Source organism: Spinacia oleracea, chromosome 4, assembly GCF_020520425.1.
Source record: "Spinacia oleracea cultivar Varoflay chromosome 4, BTI_SOV_V1, whole genome shotgun sequence".
In the NCBI taxonomy this organism is placed as follows: domain Eukaryota; kingdom Viridiplantae; phylum Streptophyta; class Magnoliopsida; order Caryophyllales; family Amaranthaceae; genus Spinacia; species Spinacia oleracea.
The window spans coordinates 178065291-178085994 of record NC_079490.1 but is presented as its reverse complement, the minus strand read 5'-3'; the positions used below and the strand labels follow the sequence as shown (position 1 = coordinate 178085994).

General features: G+C 39.5%; 1 protein-coding gene across 1 annotated transcript; it reads left to right on the top strand.

The window, feature by feature from the left end:
- The first annotated feature begins 14496 nt into the window (after positions 1-14496).
- Positions 14497-19999, top strand: LOC110805950 (probable galacturonosyltransferase 3). The gene is made up of 9 exons (XM_022011581.2): positions 14497-14747; positions 16488-16525; positions 16618-16678; positions 16759-16815; positions 16897-17034; positions 17279-17416; positions 17489-17823; positions 17895-18843; positions 19428-19999. The coding sequence occupies exons 1-9, from the start codon at positions 14685-14687 to the stop codon at positions 19701-19703; spliced, it is 2055 nt and encodes a 684-aa protein (XP_021867273.2). The 5' UTR covers positions 14497-14684; the 3' UTR covers positions 19704-19999.
- Positions 20000-20704: the final 705 nt, after the last annotated feature.

Genomic DNA, 20704 nt, shown 5'->3' with positions numbered 1-20704 from the left:
GTCCAGAATCGAGCTGGATGGACGCAGTCATTGCGTACAAAGTGAGGGGAGAACTTCCCGAAGACAAGCTGCAAGCAAGGAAGCTGAAAAGGTTCAACCAATGGTTCATCATTGACGCCAACGGAGAGCTCATGAGGAAGTCATTCTCAGCCCCACTGCTGAAGTGTGTAGGCCCAACCGATGCCGATTATATCCTCAGGGAAATCCACCTCGGCATATGTGGAAATCACATCGGAGGCAGGGCACTGGCACACAAGGCACTAAGGCCCGGATTCTGGTGGCCCACCATGGTCTCCGAAGCAAAGGCGCTGACAAGGAAATGCGAGAAATGCCAAAAGTTCGCACCTGCAATCCACCAGCCAGCCCAAACCCTGCAAGCAACACTCTACCCCTTACCATTTGCACAATGGGGTTTGGATATCATCGGTCCATTCCCTTCGGCTGTGAATCAGAAAAAGTGGCTGATTGTAGGGGTCGACTACTTCAATAAGTGGATTGAGGCCGAGGCAGTCTCATCCGTCACGGAGCAACAGGTCCGCAAGTTCATTTGGCAAAATATCATCACAAGGTTCGGGATACCGAAGCTAATGGTCTTTGACCATGGGAAGCAATTCGACAACACACCACTGCAAAGATGGTGTAAACAGTTCGGTATCCACCTCGCCTACTCAGCAGTGTGCCATCCTCAGAGCAATGGCCAAGCCGAAGCCGCAAACAAACTCATCCTCAATGCACTCAAGAAGAGAGTTGAGAACGAAAAGAGCAAATGGCTAGAGGAACTCCCTGGAACACTTTGGTCCCTTCGGACCACTGAGAAGGAAGCCACGGGACAGACCCCCTTCCACTTGGTTTATGGTTCCGAAGTCGTCATCCCTGTAGAGATCGGAACAGAAAGCCTAAGGGTCCAAGCATACAACAAGTATGATGGAATCCATGGGCAGAGCAACAATCAACTTCTGTCCGAATCCTTGGATCTACTAGATGAGGCTCGGGACGAAGCCAGAACTCTCAACGCAGCCTATCAGCAAAGAGTCAGCAAGCACTACAACCGAAGAGTCAATGCCAGACCTCTAAAGGTCGGTGACCTAGTGCTCAGAAACGCTGCTGCAGTTCAGAAGGGAAAGATCCACGGGAAACTCTCGGCAACATGGGAAGGGCCATACATCATCCACTATGAAAAGAGGACTGGCACCTTTATGCTTAAACAGTTAGATGGAACAATCTTGAAAAACCATTGGAATGCCGATGTTCTCAAGAAATATTTTGTATGATCTCACCCCTCCTTTTGTACTTCAAGTAAGTCGTTTAATGAGAAGAGGAAAGCCACTGGCACCATGTGTTTCATTAAACATGTCCCTATGTCCTTTTTATTTTTCTACCACTATGTTTTTATACGAATACATGCAACTTCGAATCTGATCAATCCGAAGCTAAAATCAACCCGAAATAGCCATTTCCTGGGGGTCAAAAGGCCCAAGAAATAGCTAATTCAAAACAACCCGCAAGGTACCGGCCAGAATCCTCGGATTCGCGGTACCCAGGGACATTCCGTTCGCAAAAAAGTCTCGAACAGTTATAAAGAGTTCGGCTCAGACCCACGGATCCCCAGAACTCATAACTAAATCAGACTTGCGATTTCTTGCCCAGGTTTCCGGACCACAAGAAATCGGAAGAACGGAAGTAGACATTAAAAGAGCTCAAAAGCAGACTCAACAGATCCACGGATCTGAAGAGCTCAGAAGCAGACTCTAAACATGCCTACAAACATTAAAAGAGCTCAAAAGCAGACTCAACAGATCCACGGATCTGAAGAGCTCAGAAGCAGACTCTAAACACGTCAACAAGTGTTAAAAAAAGCTCAAAAGCAGACTCAACAGATCCACGGGTCTAAAGAGCTCAGAAGCAGACTCTTAACACGTCAACAAGTGTTAAAAAGAGCTCAAAAGCAGACTCAACAGATCCACGGATCTAAAGAGCTCAGAAGCAGACTCTAAACACGTCAACAAGTGTTAAAAAGCTCAAAAGCAGACTCAACAGATCCACGGATCTAAAGAGCTCAGAAGCAGACTCTAAACACGTCAACAAGTGTTAAAAAGCTCAGAGTAGCCTCCTAACAGATCCTCGAATTTGAAGAGCTCAGAAGCAAAACTCCAAGGAAATCGAAGACTAAAGTCCAAAGCTACCGAATCCACCCGCAGAACCCAAGCAAGACTCGAAACGAGTCTTAGAAAAACCTACGGATTGGGAGAGCTCGCAAACGAGGAAACAACTTAGCAAAACGGTGGATTCAAAAGCAAAAAAACAGATACTTCGGTAATGTACGAAACAGCAAAGTCATTTTTCATTCAATATTTGGGGGGACAAGTACAATCATACCAACTAAAGCTCGGCACAGCCCGAGGAGTCTTCAAAAATTGAAAACAAAATGACCAAAAGAAAAGGCTAAATTCGGCAGCCATCAACAGACAAAACATCGGCCTACCGAAGTACTAAAGGAAAGCAAAAAGAAATTATTAAAGTACAACGCAGCACCGAGGCAAAAAGGGAGAAAATAAAGCGCAAGTTCGGAGGCCCTCAACTGGAACCGACCGACTCTGAGGAAGACGATTGCCCGAGTTCCTAAGGGACATCACCAACGCGTCCCTGAGGAGCAGACCGCGAAGAGGCGCCGGCAGTGGTATCACCTTCCGAGCTTGTTGCGCCTTAGCAGCTTCTTCGCGCTCCTTGGCAGCATCGTCTCTGTCAGCCTGACATTCCACCAAGTTATCCTCGGCCTCGAGCCACTGAGGCACATGCTCAGTCCACTTGAAGTCAGGCATATGCTTGGCGAACATCCGACGAGCACCAAGGATCCCCTCCCAGTATTGGTCTCGACACTGGTCGGCGGTGTACAGCAAGGCTTTCTCCGCTTCAAACTGACGAACCTTGGCCTTAAGCTCCTCAGCTTCGTGCTCAAGCACGGGGATCCGTTCAAGGGCAGCCGTAAACTTCTGAGCGCTCTCGCGAAGGTTCAGGATGACAGCATCCTTGCTCTGCAGCGCAGCATCAAAGCGAGCCTTCTCCTCAGCTTTCTCCGTCTTCAAGGCCTCGTGCTCCCGAGCATCAGCCTCTATCTTCGACTTTAGATCATGAATCCCCTTGCCGAGGAGCTCGAGTGTGCCCGTCTGTTCCCGAGTAAACTCAGCAACCAAGCCCTTTGCTTCTTCAAGCTCGGCAAGGAGAGTGTTCGCCTTCTCATCCAGAAGAGGAACATCATGATCATAGCGCTCCTCAAATCTGGCCAGCCTCACTTCGTCAAAGTACTGACATTCTGCATCGAAGGAAGACCAGAAGTGCGCCTACGAGGATGAGAAAAAGAATAGTGAATACAAAAGAAGAAGAATAAAAGCAAAAAATCATAAGAAAGAAATGATGCTTACCTCGTTCAAATGGAACTGAGCCATTTGAGTAGGGTGGTTCGCCTCCTGCCCAGGGACACGCCAGTCAGGGATGCCCCGAAGCATGTTCTCCCTGGCGGCGCTAGGGCCAATCATGGACTCGGGGTGTGCCTCGGGGTCTTCACCCAGAACAGAAGCAAGAGAAAACCTAGCCATGGTGTCCCTCACCTTCCGAGGAACCCTCCTGATCGGCACGTCGAAGGAAGGGTAAGCCTGACGCTCCAACACCGAAGTAGATGTGGAGCCTAAAGTCTCGCGGAACTTCCTTTTCAGTCCGCGTTGAGGGCCGAGCTCCCCACCTTCGGGAACCGCGAAATCAGCGCCCTTGGCCGCCGAAGGACCACCTTCCTCAGTACCCGAGGAGGTAAGGTCGACAACCACCTTCGGGGGATCTTGCAGATCGTCCCCCTGCCCAGCCGCAGCAGCGTCCTCGGACCCAGCAGCCTCAGCAGAGCCAAAAGGGGGGTCCATCTCAAACCTCTCCAACATCGGAGTAACATCAGCGACAGTCCCCCCCACTAGAGTGAACTTAGGCTTCAGAGGCGAAGGCGTAGTAAACTCTTCGCCCATGGGCTGGTTCACAGGCTCGTCCTGTACCAGAATCGCCACGCTTTTCAGCTTCTGGCCAGGGAGCGGAAGCTTACTCCTGAGGCTTGGCGGCGGACCCATCTCTTCCTTCTGCCGAGCAAGGTAGCGTTTGCCCGCCTCATCTAGACTGGGATCCGCAGCAACAACCTGCCGAATTCTTTCCTCAGTCAGATAAGGGCGACGGCTCAAAAACTCGAGAACTTCGGGACTAGGGGTTACCTTCGACGAAGAAGCAACTTTCTTCTTCAACTTCGAAGGAGACCTCTCCTTTCTGTGCTTCTTAGGAGAAGTCTCTTTCTCCGAAGCTTTCCTCTTCTTTAGCTTCTTCGACTCCTACAAAAAGAGGGGGCGGATGAGAAACGACCAAAACGCCGAAGAAGGTAAACAGAGTACGAATGTAAGACCTCTTACTTCGGGAGCGGCAAAAGATGGAGGAGACGAAGCAGAGGAAATGACAGGCACAGCGGTTGTTACCTCTGGTCCCTAGGAAAAACAGACACGGAAGACAGGGTCAAAATCGAGACCACAAAATCCACAGAGCCGAAGTCTAAACAAAATGAACGAACTAATCAGCGTTACCGGATCAGAGGTAGTTACCAATTCAGGAAGCACTGTCCGCCTCGGAACAGCCTCTCCAGGTTTCTGAGAATCCCAAGTGTCGGCTCGAACGTCTTCCAGATGCGCAAGAGCGTGATCCGAGAACTTGTGATCCTCGAGCTTCGGCTGCCGAGGATTCTGCACTTTGAAATCGTAGGGAGGGCAGCGAACGAGAACCCCTTCGCCGTTGAGCTGGTAGCCGAGCACCGCGGGGTCAACAACTTTCTCGCCTTGATCTACACAAAAAAGAAGAAATAGAAAAGATGAGATTCAAAAGGGTAAAGAAAGGGGAGGCCAACACCCCAACTGAAGCACGATCTCAGCAAAGAAAACCTCACCCCTGTCATATATCCTACTGAGACCAGCAGCATCGAGGATGACCTCCCGTGTGATATAGTGCAGGTTCGGAAGCCAATACATTGGCTCCCGAGCCGTCTTAGCTTTAAACCACTCCAGCTTCATGGCGTGATCAGGATTCTCTCGATCAACAGGGCCAACCCGCGACATCGAGGGGTCCGGCTTCACGAACCACTTCGGCGGCGAGAAATACTGAGGGTGCCTCGGATCAACGGGAACACGAACCAACATCCATCGTTCTTTCCACCCATGGACCGAGGATACATACGGAAAAGCGTTCATATAAAGATCCTCGCCTTTCCGTTTATTCTTATTGTTGATGGCCCACCAACCAGCCTCGGCATTCGCGTTCCTCACGAGCTCATGCATCTCTTTGAAAACCTCGACCGACGGCTCATAGCCGAGGTAATCACACATCCAGCGATACCCCACAATATGGCGCATGGACTTCGGGGTCAATTGACACAATGAGACGTTGTACTCCTCCAGCACACGGGCGATGAACGGATCCAAGGGGAACCGAAGCCCGTAGTCGAAGTGGTGGAGATACACAGGAACGTATTCCGGAGGAGTACGAGTCACCCACGCATTTTTTGCTTCGGGAGCTCGCACCAATAGCCCAAGGCATGTTGAATGCCATATAAATCCTCGGCAAGCCGATGATACCTCCCTTTCTTGTCATCCACTAGCCACTTCCCATCAACTGCCACTCCATCCGGGCCAGCAATCTCGGACTTGTCCTTGTAGAGGCTAGCAAGCCTCCCCAAGGGATCAGCCTCCTCCCACCGCCTCGGAAAGAGCGAGCGAATAGGAAAACGACCCGTCACGCCAGCCCCTTGGCTCGACTCAGCACGGGCCTCGTTCCCCGAGTCCTCTCCAACACCAACCCCGGGAGCAACCCTATCCTCCTCATCACTAGAGGAGGACACCACATCGGATTTCTTCTTCCATCTTCCCCCAGCCATGGCGAAACAGAGAATGCCGAAGATACACAGAAAGGAGTAGGAAAAGAAGGGAGCAAAAATGGAAAACAAATTACCTTTCCGGAAGCGGAAAACGCCGATGAAGCGAATGAAGTAAAGTCCCGAAGCAAATTCGCAATGAATATGCAAAGATCTGAAGAAATCGCCGGAATTCTGAAGATATGGAAAACGTTTGAGTGAATAAAGTTTGAAATGAGGAAAAAGATGCGGTATTTATAGGCCACGTCCTAAAAACCGCCCAACTTCCGCTCTCCACACTTGTCACTCATCCACGAACTCGCATCATCTTCTCTTCGAAAAAAGAGAGAACCTTTGAACTTCTCACAGCTGGAAACCCACCCATTTAATTCTAAATGGGTCGGGTTTGGGGGGCATGTTGTTTGGGCTCCCAATTGAATACCAATTGGGCCATTAAGTCCAAAGCCCAAGGGCTCACAACAACAACATCAAACCCACTACAGTCCAAAAGGCTATTCAGCCGCCAGCCAAGGCCCAAGGCCCACCTGCAATAAATAACCTAAGGGGATTTATTGTACAAACACTATAAATAAGCCGCAAGGGCTCACTTACCAAGGTACGTCCATTTCACGCCTTAAGACTACTCTTCTAGAGAACTTCTCTCTCTAGAATCCGAGCATTGTTCTTACTTAGGCATCGGAGGGGCTTTCCTCGGAAACACCCCCGAGGCTAGTAACTTGTTTATTGTGCAGGTTGACTTGGACACGACACATTCGGGCTAACAAGATCTTCAACACACACAAAAAGGGCCTTCATTCGAAGCCCATTGTTTCATCCACTTCAACACCGGAACACCATTTAATGGGAGTTTATTATCATCACTTAATTTTAACAAATTGGATTATAGCAATGATACGCTCTTCACTTTCTCGATTCTTATATTTTGACATTTGCTCAGCAAACTCCCCAAACAATGCGCACTTCAATTTGTTATTGCTATCAATTAATGACAAATTCATTAAAAACAATTTAAACATGTGAACAAAATATTAATTTGAAGATCAATAATAAAATAAATAATATTTTCTAATTAACATTGAAATATTATACCTTAGGTCTTTCATTTCCATCTGCAACTTCCAGTTTCGCTTAGCATCCTGTTTTGTTATATTTTCTTTATCACCTATCGCGATAACCTCGCCGATTACATCTGTAATAAAAAAAAATATTGTTATTACAATAACATATATTTCAAGATGCTCTTGGTGATGATATATAATAAAAATAGAATAAAACTGTCATACCCACTAAAAACATGTCGTTCAGCTCCTTCTTTTATTATCGTTTCAAAGGGGACAATTGGAAACCCATTTAATGGGAGTTTATTATCATCACTTAATTTGATGGTAGTTTTGTAGAAAAAGTTTATTTTGTAAGTATGGGTTGCCGCTTTATGTTTAAATTTATTTTCGACTACTCCAAAATTAGCAATAACACGAAAGGAACCTTCTTTCAACTCTTTTTTAAATTTTTCAATGAGCGTGCCTCTAATACTGGCTTGAATCTTCGATCCCTATAATCAAAATAAATTCGTTATAGTTAACATATAACCAGACAAACCAATTAAATGAGTAAAGGTTACCGTTTCGTCTACCAAAACAATTTCAAGGGAGCCGAGTTTTTTTGGTTTGTAATAATCTGGTGCCTCCCATACTCTTAATATTTGCACTATAATTTTTCAATTTTCATTTCCAGGTGTGAGATCTTTGAGCTTGATTATTGGAAGAGCCATGAAAAATGGAGAGATATCTTACAAGTTGAATGTTTTTATGTGTTGTATATTGTATATCTGTGTTATATATGTAAAAGAGATCGTGTAAAGGAACTAATACTCCAATATTTCTTTTACTTTGTCAATTAGTTTTCAGCGAATAATTAGTTTAGTATTATTACAAAGTTTAGGAAGTTAGTATAATTCCATCGAATAATTGTCGTACATATCAACAGACAAAATAGGTAAGTTGGAAAATTTTCAGTATATTACGTATACATGACCACTTTTTGTCCATAATTAAAGTTATTCATATATAGTACCAACATGTGATACTGAAATCCTTAGTCAGTTTAGTATAATTACAAAGTTTAGGAATTAAGTTAGTATAATTGGGGCGAATAATTGCCGTTAATTTTCATTATATTACGTATACATGACAGCTTTTTGTCCATGATTAACGTTATTTATATACCAATTATCATCCTGAAATCTTTCCATATATTTTTGTCCGTAATTAACGGGTAGGAATTTTAATTTCGTATAAGAATTAAATATTCTGAAAATTATCGTACTCCTAATATGAAATAAATATTAAATTTATTTATAATGAAAATAAATATTTGGACAATAATTATGGGAGCGACATGTGGACATAGGAGGAGAGAGGAACTTCTCTTTTAGTAGAGGTATAGATTTCCTTTATTTTCCATGCTTTGCAATGTACTCGCACAATTTTGATCACTGAAGTAATATTTATCATTTTCGAACTGTATTTGCTTTGACCAAGTATTACCATTAGTGATTTAGTGGCATACCTATTTGCTTTGACCAAATACTAGTATTAGTGATTTAGGCGCTGTTTAGTTCACCTTATTTCAGGACCTTATTGCTTATTTCAATAAATTTAATCAGGCCAAAATTAGAAAAAAATAAGTTTAGATCATATCATATTATATCATATCAGACCAAATTATTATTATTATTATTATTATTATTATTATTATTATTATTATTATTATTATTATTTTTATTAATGGTATATATTTGTATGATGTTATTATTACTATTATTTTATTACCATTTGTGCTTTAATAAAAAAATGTTATTGTCAGATCAGAACCGATATGTCCGGATCATAACCGATATGATCAGATCAAGACCAGATCATAATTGCTATGTACAGATCAAGACCAGATCATAATTGCTATGTACCGATCATGTCCAGATCGGTACAGATCCGTACAAATCATGCCCGGATCATAACCGGTATGTATAGGTCATGTGCAAATCAGAATCAATATGTCCAGATCAGAATGGATATGTACATATCATGTCCAGATACAAATTGATATGTACAGATCATGTCCATATCATTTCCAGATCAGAATTGATCTGTCCATATCATGTCTAGATCAAAATTGATATGTAGAGATCATGTCTAGATTAGAATTGATCTATACATATCATGTCTAGATCAGAACCGATCTATAATGATCATGTCCAAATAACTGATTTGTCCAAATCAGAACCAGTATGATCAGATCATGTCCAGATCAGAACCGATATGTGCAGATCAGAATCGATCTGTACATATCATGTTCAGATTAGAATTGATCTATACATATCATGTCCAGATCATAACTGATTTGTATAGATCATGTTCAGATATGTGAAAATCATGTCTAGAGAAGAACCAGTATGTTGATATCATGTCCAGAACATAACCAATTTGTACAGCTCATGTCCAAATAGAATTGATCTGTATAGATCATGTCCATATCAGAACTGATTTGTACAAATCATGTTAGATCAGAACCAATCTGTTTAGATCTTAACTCGATCATAAGTCCACATCAAAATCGGTATGTCCAAATAATATGTCCATGTCAGAACCTATATGTCCAGATCATGTCTAATTCAGCATCGATTATGTCAAGATCATGTCCAAATCAGAACCGATCTATACAGACCATGTCCAAGTCTATCTAGTATATGGAATACTTAAATAACCACTGATGTAAAAAATAAATAATTTATATTATAAATTTGAATAAATTTTATTTTACATGCAAATTATTTAATATTAGTAATTGTAGTTTTTTATTTAAAACTTAATTATGAAAAATCATATTAGATCAGATCAGAAAAAATAAGTTCAGATCAGAACAGAAAAAATAAATTCAGATCAAATCAGATTAGATAAGGAGAAATCAGGTGAAGTAAACGGGGCCACTTAGTGGCGTACCTAGCTAATTAATATCAAGCCTATTGGGTTTTTGGTCACCTAACTACTTAATTTCTATGGTCTACAATACTTTATTTTGTAAAAGTGATCAACAAGACTACAACCAATTTAGCTTTGTTTGTTACCATAGCAAATTATTTTAAGGAAACAAGATTAGAAAGGCTAAATTAACTAGAGTGCGTTATATTCAACTAATTTTCACTTGTCTACGGTTATTTGAATCTATATTGGTTGTAAATTGATTGAGTCTGGACACTTATTTTCCGAACTTAATTTACCTAAACTTATTTTTCCCATGCTTGTATTATCCGAACTTATAGTAAACTATTTCTTATGAAAATAAGTGGACGTAAGGCGAAAATAAGTTACATTATAGGGCAATACCTTATAGAAAATTCAAGAGGAAAAACATAATCCATCTCAATTAATTGAAAAAATATTTAGAAAAATAAAGATTGATACCAATTGTTTGTTGGTTCAGTAGTGACTGGGGCTGAACTTGGTAGGGAGCACCCGTGTTCGATCCCCCGCAACAACAATTGGGAGAGGACTGAAACCTATCCACCCAGAACTCGCCGCGAATTCAGATTATCCCTAAGGGTGAACCGGGTGCTAACACCAAAAAAAAGATTGATTTTAATCAAGAACTCTTAGGTTATCAATATATATCGGCGTGTTCGGCGGTAGCGTTTGAGGTAGCGGGTAGCGTTTTGACCGAGTCAAGACGCTACTTGTAAAATTTGTGAGTGTTTGCCAAGGTAGTGGTTTAGGTAACGGCTAGCGGTTAAGGTAGCGTTGAGTAGCTTTTATCAAACGTTAAAATTAGTAGCGTTTAAGGTAGCGGATAGCGTTTGACAAATTTATATTAAAGTTTTAAATAATATTTCAGCATTTATTTTATTTTATAATATCAACCGCTACTTTTACGAACACTCATATTAGTTATCCGCTACTTTGACAGCTAACCGTTACCCGCTACTATTGACCGCTACCCGCTATTCCAACCGCTACCCGCTACTCAACCGCTACCCGCTTCCCGCTACCGCTACTTTTGCCGAACAGGGCCATAGTGGCCTTTAAATTGGTCAAAATGATTGAGGGTTTTGTGGAAATTAAACTGAATGATCTCCCTCAATTATGTAGAGGTAAACAAGTTTCAAATCAAGATGAAGTATTTCTAGAAAACATGATAGTCAACTTGAGCAATCTATAATGGCCATAAACACAATAATTAGACGAGTCCATGAAACATAATTGACATCCCTTTGCCAATCTATTGATAATACGAAGTACTCCCTCCGTTCCTAAATAAGTGTCACTTATGGCACTTGGCACGGTGCTTAATAAAATTGTGAAGTGTGTAAGAGGTAATGATTGAGAATGTTTTTTTTTATTTGGAAAATGATAAAGTAGATAATTGTTTAATAAGATAAAGTACAAAAAGTAAAGAGAGAGAAATCAGAAAATTAAAGACATTGCCATGTCATCAATCCACTACCAACAAAATCAACCAATCAAATTACAAAAAAAAACCCATCAACCAATAGAAATACAAGACCACAAATACACTGATCATTCAAAAAAACCCAACCAAATCACCAAAATTTCAAAAAATAAACATCAAAAAATTCGAACAATAAACATCAAAAAACATTCGAACAAATCTAGGATTAATCATCAAAAAAATTCGAACAAAACTAAAATCATCAAAAAAATCGAACTAAACTAAAATCATCAAAAAAATCAAACAAAACTCGAATTATCAAAAAATCGAACAAACCCAGATTCACCAAAAAGAGAACAAACCCTAAAACTCGAATTATCAAAAAATCGAACAAAAATTCGAATAAAAATCGAACAAACCTAGATTCACCAAAAATCGAACAAACCCTAAAACTCGAATTATCAAAAAATCGAACAAACCCAGATTTACCAAAAATCGAACAAACCCAGATTCACCAAAAATCGGAAAAAAAAACATAAAAAACCTAAGATTCACCCTAAATTCGGAAAAAAAAACAGAAAATCATAAACCCAGACAAATAAAAAAATCCATAAAATCACAACAAATCATCAACCAACCCAGAATCATAAAAAAAATCATCAACAAACCCACAAATCGTAATTAAACCAAAATAAACTTAAAATAATATCAACAAATCAACATACCTTGCAATCCAAAGACAAATTCGATGTTTAAAATGTCAAATTTGACCATAAAAACTTCAGATCTGGAATTTTCATGGTCAAATTTCATCATTTAAAACAAGATCTTGAATTTGTGGGTGAAATAGGAGAAGGACCAACAAAAATGAAGGGGAGAGAATGGAGAGGGAAGAACGAAGAAGATGAACTTTAAGGAGAGAGAGTGGAGAGAGAATGGAGAGGGAAGAACGAAGAAGATGAACTTTAAGGAGAGAGAGTGGAGAGAGAGTGGAGAGAGAAGTTGAAGTTTAAGGAGAGAGAGTGGAGCGAGAAGTTGAAAATGAGAAAATGAGAGAGAGAGGTGAACGTGGGTTTGGGTTCCCCAAACCTGCTCCCTCTGTTTTCTGTTCTTTTTCTTAAAAAAAAAGTATTTTATTATTATTATTTTTTTGGCACATATTTTAATAAAATGTAGGTATATGGGGTAATTGTTGGGAAGTTAAGGGATATATGGTAAAGTTTATGTGTCCAAAAATAGAAAAGTGACACTTATTATAAGGGAAAGCCAAAAATGGAAAAGTGACACTTATTTAGGAACGGAGGGAGTACGTTGTTAACAAAGGGGAAGTACCACATAACCATAGCATATACGATCCAAAATAGATGGTTTAGAGCTAGTGCAATGAGGAAGTATTTTCGGATATCTGATATGTGTGGCAACACACATATCAGCGTAAAAGACAAATAGCTAAAAGACATAATATGGGAAAAAAGAAGTACCATTTATGTTAAAAATAATATCACAAAATACCCTTATTGACCATTTTTCGCCCATTCCGTTAAGTCTCCGTTAGCGTGAATTTAGTTTTTTGCCATTACTCAACCATTTTATCTACTATTCCTAATATTAACACTTAATTACATTAATTAAACCCAAAATAAAGAATTAACTACTACGGAGTATTATTTAAAAAACACAAAATTTTTGTTTGGGATTTCTTTCACTTGCTCTTCTTCTTCACTTCACGCTCTTCGCTTCACGCCATCAATCATCATCATCAATCATCATCTTCTTTTTCTTCTTCTTCCACCATCATCATCTCTACAATCTTTCTCTTTTACCTTGTCATTCTCTTTCCTAAAACCCAGATTATTTCAAACCCAAATTATTAAAATCCAGTTATTTTCTCAAACCCAGATTATTCCTCAAACCCAGATTATTGAAACCCAGATTATTCCTCAAACCTAGATTATTGAAACCCAGATTATTAAACCCATATTATTTCAAACCCAAATTATTGCAAGCAACTCAAATTACAAATCTCCAACCTCAAACAAATTGAATTTGGAGGAGAGATAATTAAAGGATGTTGATGGGGGTGATTTTATTAAATTAATCGGTGGATTTGAAGGAATTGAACGGAGTTCGAGCTCCTAAAGCTCGACTGCCGGAGTTTGAAATGGAGGAGAGAGAAAGAGGTGGGGAGTGTAGGTGGTCAAAGGAAAACGGAAATTGAGAGAAGTGGGCCGGAGTTCAAGTTCTTGTTCTTGTTCGGCCGCCTCCTCCACCGCCTATTTCCGCCGTTGTTGATGGTGATGATTGGCCGCCGCTGAGGAGTTGTCGTCTTCTCGGGCTAAGTGCGTCGCTTTGCAGAAGAAGGTTGATGTTGCTTCTATGTCCGCTGAGGATTTCGCTAGGAGGTTTGAATCTGATGCTTTGGTGGTGAGCTCTCTTTTCTTGATTTTGTCAATTAATTTTTTTTAATTATATTAATTGTTGATTGATGTGATTTTGAAATTGAATGTGTAGGAAAGAGAAGCAAAGGAGGTTGTGATTCTGTGAACAAATGAAAAAGGAAAGAGAAAGATGAAGGAAAGAAAAAAGAAGGGAAAAAAGAATGGAAAAGAATTAACTTTGCATACTCCATAGGAAGGAGAAGGTGACAGAATAACGGAAAGAGAAAGAAAAAGGAAAAAAATTTTAATTAAATGTTAAAGGAAAAGGTAATGGAATGGACGGAAAATGGACAATAAGGGTATTTTGTGATATTATTGCATTCGTCAGAGGTATTTGATACGTTCGGGAAAATTAGGGATATTTGGTGCATTAACGAAACATGAAAAATCCGAATAATTTTTTACTTGGAAGAAATACAAAAGGGATACTCCATAAGGGTGTGTTATGTTCAACTTATTTGACCTAAACTTATTTGAACTTATCTAAAATTTTCTGAACTAATCTGAACTTATCTGAACTTATTGGAACTTATTGAAACTTATCTGAACTTATCTGAACTTATTAAATCTGTAACTTATTTTTTTTAAGGTGAACAGAACGCACCCTAATTAATATCGCACTCTTTCTATTTCATTTGATCATTCCGGTCAAAAGAAAAGTTATTACAAGCACGAACAGTGTGTTGCAACCAAAAAGATGTACTCGCACAGCCACTACTGAAGTGAGGACTCCCCAAAAAAATTCCCCAATGTTTTACAGTTTAATTACTTCATCTCCCTCTTTCTAATAAATATGAACTGATCTCTTTCTCCTTGGCGCGGATCCCAACGTCTCTCTCTATATCTTTCTCTCTCCTCTAGCCATGGGTCCTCGTCGACGAAGAATCTCAACTTCCGTCTTCGCCATTGTTCTATCCATATCTCTGGTAATTCTTTCGATTTTTTCGTTCTTTTTGTTGATTTATTTTTCATGAGGATTAGTATTTTGGATTGATTGTTTTTATTTTGGTAATCTTATTTTTGAGTTTCGATTTACGGTGTAATTTGCTCAGTTCTTGATGGTTATGTGGATAGTTGTGATTGATTTTGAAGTTTTGTGATGGTGATTTGTTTAATTGTTGTCAGTTTAGGGAATTTCTATTCAAATAGATTGTTGATACGGAATCTAAATCAAACTTTCAGTTGAAATTGAAATCACTGTCAATTTTTGAATTCTGATATAAGTTGCAAACTTTGATTTTTGGATTGAATGCATTTCTTATTTCTATTAGTGATAGAAAAACTGCAATGTAATCTTAGATGCATTTTACATGTATTAGATTAACACGGCCTATTCATGATTCAGCTGTGTTATAAATAAAATGAAGTTGTTACTACTGAACTCGTTTTCATGTGAGACTTGCGGTTTTCGTCACTGGATCTTGTTGTTCCTAAGCATATAGATGCACATCACAACCAATGTAACTCAGACACAGGTACAAGTGTTGTACGCGAGAATTTTTGTAGGAATGGACACGAGTGCGGGGACACACAATATATAGCTGAAAGTACATATTCACAGTATTTGACACATTTCATGTCATCTACAGTCTAGGGCTTGTTAAATTTTGTGATCTCAATCCAGTTTGTGAGCACATATCCTTAATTTTTCGTTTTTCTGCATTTTTTCTTTTTAAAATGGTTGAGGTGCTTGGATAGATATTGAAGTTTAGGTAAGGAGGCTATGTCAAACTGTTGAGTGTCTGACAATCTGAAATTCATTCGACAAATAAATAGTTAAGTTACATAGTGTACAACCTACTACTACGTATGGTTGATGTTTCAATGCAAAATGACTTTGGGATTGGATCACAGAGTTATTGTTTACTCTTGGTTGGAAGACGTTTTGTCATCCAATTGCCATATGTACTATTGTACTAATATGCATTAATTGCTAGATTTATAGATTTAAGCATTTCGATTGTGAACGAGGTTTCAATACAATTGTGATCGATTATCTTCTTTTTGAGCCCTAAGGAACAAAAAAACGAACCATATTTGCGTTAACAGCTCAATCGAGGAGAATTGAGACTTTAAGAGCCGTTTGACTTAGTTATATAGTGTGCATAGAGGCTCAAAAAGTTTTTCAAATTCGAGGCGTGAGCTTGGAGTGTGTTTATCATGGACTCGTGAAAAATATTCTGCAAAAATTCTTATTCATGATTTTGACAACTCATACTCTACCAAGAAGCTTATAGTTTAGGTTTTTTCTACTCCACCGAATGAGTTAAATCTTTCTTATATCAACAAGGAAATGGAAAAGAACCTGAGGAATGGATTTTGTTATGTGGGTTGTTCTGGTACACCGTGTCATGTCTTCACTGATTCACTCCATGAGGTGTAGAGGTCAACGCCTCTTTATCTTGTGTTTACGTGTTCTACTCTTGTCTCTCTTCCTATTTCTCATCTGCTCTATGATGAATTACTCTTGTTTCAACTAAAGCATGCCTTCTACGCGAGGTACCTTAACATGTGCCTGCCTTGCTGCTTGCATCTTGGCTTCAAAAACCCTTTCTGCCTTGGAATACCTTCTAAAAGCAAGTTCTGTAATACGTGACACATCACTGTGGACCTTTTTATCTGCTTTTTGTTGAGTGTTTTCCCATATTTATCTTTCATTTGTGCAGGTGGTGTTCAACTGTACTCTCACTAAAGCTCAGTTACTGTAAGTTGATTACATTGTTGTCAAATTTGGCTAGTCTCAAATTCTTCTATGCTCTGGCATCTCATGCTCATTCTAATTACTTTTATTTCCAGTCAAAGAGATCGCAGAGGGTACCCGCTTCTTTACGATTGTGAGCAGTGTAACAGAAAAAAGGTTTTGTTTCCATCCTTTTCTTCATTTTAAGTTTGTATCTTTCTCTGTACATGATCTTACTGTTAACGGTAAATGTGCAGGACCAGGCAACTCCATCATACACATCCGTTGATAAATCTGGGAATTTGGATGTCAAGGTATCTTCTGGAGCTGGTCATAAGCTCATAGCTAGTCAAAAATCAGAAGAAGAAATGCTTATTTCATTTTTTCTATTTCAGGATATTGATATAATGGTGACATATAGTGATGCTTCTGGCGCAGTCCGGGTTGGTTCAGTAAAAGCAAAAGATCTATCTTCTTCCTGGGTTTGGAAAACTCCTACTAGTCACCACGATGACCGTGTGAAAAATTCTGAGGTACTTCCTAATAGAGAGGATTTGAAGTGTTGAGAGCCAGATGAAAAATGTTGTCTGATTGCCCTGAAACTCAATTAACTGTAAATGTCAGGGGATGCCAAATTCCTAAATTTGTTCTGTTGAATAACTTTTAGTTTGTTTTTCCCTGGCTGTGAAATTTGTTCTTTATCGCCATACAGACATTGGAGCTATTGCTTTACAAGTGTAAACTGATTGGTGATGTTTACCAATGTTGCCCTTCCAGAAACTGAAGGATCCATCTCAGCCCATCACAAGGCATGACGACAGTACTGAGCATCATATCGAGGCAAAGCAAAGTTTAGAAAGCACTACCTTTCACGCAAAAAAATATCCAGAAGATCCAATCAAGCGCCACCGCCAGGTTCCTTTATTTGCTTCTTATTTAGTTTTTACTTGATACAAATGCTCGGCGATTCATCATTATTGCTCGCAGATATTACGGCTTAATAGAAGGGAGCTCCGCGCAGCAGAATTAATGAGGCAAGACAAAGACGTGGATGCAGAGATGGAGAAAGCAGCCATCGAACGTGCTGAGGGGCTGGATACTACCGTCATAGGGAAGTATAGTATTTGGAGACGAGACTATGACAATTCAAACTCTGATTCTACTTTAAAGCTTATGCGTGATCAGATCATAATGGCAAAAGCATATGCTACCATTGCGAAAGCTAAGAATGAAAGCAGTCTCTATGATTCCCTAACGAAGTGCACGAAAGATAGCCTGAGTGCCATTGGAGAAGCAAATTCTGATGCGGATCTTCTGCCAAGGTAATTGGCATACTCTTCATATGTTTAAAAGACACTAGTCTTTTTTCTCATGTAGCAGCTGTTTCTTGCAGTGCCCTGGATCAAGCAAAGGCAATGGGGGGGATTCTCGCATCATCAAAAGAAAAATTGCATGATTGTGCTGTTTTAGCCAGGAAACTAAGAGCCATGATTCAGCTAGCTGAAGATAATGTTAATGCTTTGAAAAAGGAGAGTGCATTTTTGATTCAGCTAGCTGCAAAGACGATCCCAAAACCAATACATTGCCTTTCTCAACTGCTTACAGCTAATTATTTCCTTCCTGGCCGTGCAAACAAAGGTGTTAACGAGAAAGAGAAGCTCGAAGATCCATCTCTTTACCATTATGCCATCTTTTCAGATAATGTACTTGCAACAGCAGTGGTAGTGAATTCTACTATTGTGCATGCAAATGAGCCAGAAAAGCATGTTTTCCACATTGTTACGGACAAGCTGAAGGTTGCAGCAATGAAAATGTGGTTTCTTGACAATCCTCCTTCTAGTGCTGCTGTAGAAGTCTTGAACATTGATGATTTCAGGTGGCTAAATTCTTCTTATTGCCCTGTTCTTCGGCAACTTGAATCTGCTCGAATGAAGGAGTTTTACTTTAAGGTCAATAATAACCCATCATCTCTCTCAACTGGTTCAGACCAACTCAAATACAGGAATCCAAAATATTTGTCAATGTTAAACCATCTCCGTTTCTATCTTCCAGAAGTGTATCCCAAGCTTAATAAAATCTTGTTTTTGGATGACGACATTGTTGTTCAAAAGGACTTGACTCCACTTTGGTCCGTTGATATGAAAGGAATGGTAAATGCTGCTGTAGAGACATGTAAGGAGAGCTTTCATAGGTTTGACAAGTATCTTAACTTCTCTAATCCCTTGATCTCTGAAAACTTCGACCCCAATGCTTGTGGCTGGGCATATGGAATGAATATGTTTGACCTGAATGAGTGGAGGAAGAGAAACATAACAGGAATTTATCATCATTGGCAAGAACTGGTAAGGCATCCTATTTTTTGTTGTCTCATTCTTTCTTTTTATCCCCTTGGCTAAATCTTTTCCCTTATCACTTTCTACCACAACATGGTCTTAATCTAGAGATAGGCCTGGTTCATGTTGCTATAAATTGTTACGCAGATACCGCGTGCCTACAATTTTACTTTGTGCTTTTCGGCAGACTATTCTTTGTGAACCTCTCAGGCATCAATTATTCTAGTATTTGAGCTCAATTCTTGCCAATTTCTGTTTCAGTGGAGGGATCCATTTAGATGTTTTCACAAAACACCTCTACACTGTGTTTGACTTCCACCTGATTGTTTTAGGATTGGTTTTTAGAGCAAAGAAAGAAGATGGTGGTCATGCTTCCTATCTTTGGGTTAATAGCGTCACTGTTGAAAGTAACTGCAGTTTTTCCGGCCTTCAATAGCTTTCCTGCTGGAGTGTTTTTGTTGATTCCCTTTTTATTTAGGAATTTGTAATCTCCTGTATAGTAATACAACTATTGAGAAAGGACAAAACTGTGTCTAAAACTATTTTGTGAACTTTGTCTGCTGGTATTCTGATCTATGGGTTTGGTTTTGCAGAACGAGGATAGAACTCTCTGGAAACTGGGCTCATTGCCACCTGGACTGATCACTTTCTACAATCTAACCTATCCGCTAGAGCGAAGCTGGCATGTGCTGGGACTCGGATACGACCCTGCACTCAATCAGACTGCAATGGGGAATGCCGCGGTTGTTCATTATAATGGAAATTATAAACCGTGGTTAGATCTCGCCATCTCCAAATACAAGTCATATTGGTCCAGATATGTGATGTATGATAGCCCCTACCTTCAACACTGCAAATTCACGGAATAGCCTCAACATGTAGCAGCAGAACCTAACAGGAAAAATACGAAATGACTTTACCCTTTTTTTTTTTTTTTTTACCACACTTCCCTCGTCAAAAATTCTTTTGATTATATAGATCCCCGAGATGGCACATTGTTGTCACCACTTTGTAACAGTTCTGTAAAAGCAAAATTACGTATAGGTTTACGGAGTATATTTTCACTATTTGTATAGATTCATATGCCACAAGGAAGAACAAAAGTTAATGGAAAAATATTCATTTTTTTTATATCGTCCGAGGCATTACTCGGACTCAGCTACAAGTGTGTAAGTGTCCCATTCAGATACAGTCCAATAGTTACATGGCCAATTGTATTTGCATGATTTTAGTAAAATGAAGCGCATTTTATATATCTATACAGCTATACTGTGTACATGACTTACAAAAGGTTTTGCATGCACAAGGCGTACAATAAATTTATTGTACACCAATATAATTTTTACCCAGTTTTCTCTAACTTTTACTCAATTTTCTCTAAGTATAATATTATTAAAAAAAAAGGTTAATAGATAAACATTTTAAAGTGTTAAATGATTAATTTTATACTACCTCCGTTTCAGAAAGTTCTTTACGCTTTGGAAAATGTGTCCAAAGTATGAAAACTTTGACCGTAAATTCCCACTATTATATACATCAAAATGTTACATGTAAGATCATGTTAGATTGGTCTCGTTATTCATTTTGAGAATATTAGCTTTTTATAATTTTTTTCCATACAAAATTGGATATATTAACGGTCAAACATTGCACCGGAGTCCGTGCAAATAGTAAGTGTAAAGATCTTTTTGAAACGGAGAAAGTACATTATTAATGATTTTGAAGAAATATTATTTATTAAAATGAAAATTTTTATTACTAAAAAGTAGATAACTTTTGGAAGACTTTTCAATGGCTACACTAAAATGGTAGCTACCACAATACATTAAATCACAACCCTTTATTATTGTTGACTCATTTAAACCATTGA

Excerpts from the sequence above, each read along its gene's own strand:
- LOC110805950 (XM_022011581.2), top strand. The coding sequence starts at position 14,685 with ATGGGTCCTCGTCGACGAAGAATCTCAACTTCCGTCTTCGCCATTGTT. Across the intron at positions 16,679-16,758 it reads AGCAGTGTAACAGAAAAAAG|GACCAGGCAACTCCATCATA; the intron begins GTTTTGTTTCCA and ends GTAAATGTGCAG. Across the intron at positions 17,035-17,278 it reads ACCGTGTGAAAAATTCTGAG|AAACTGAAGGATCCATCTCA; the intron begins GTACTTCCTAAT and ends TTGCCCTTCCAG.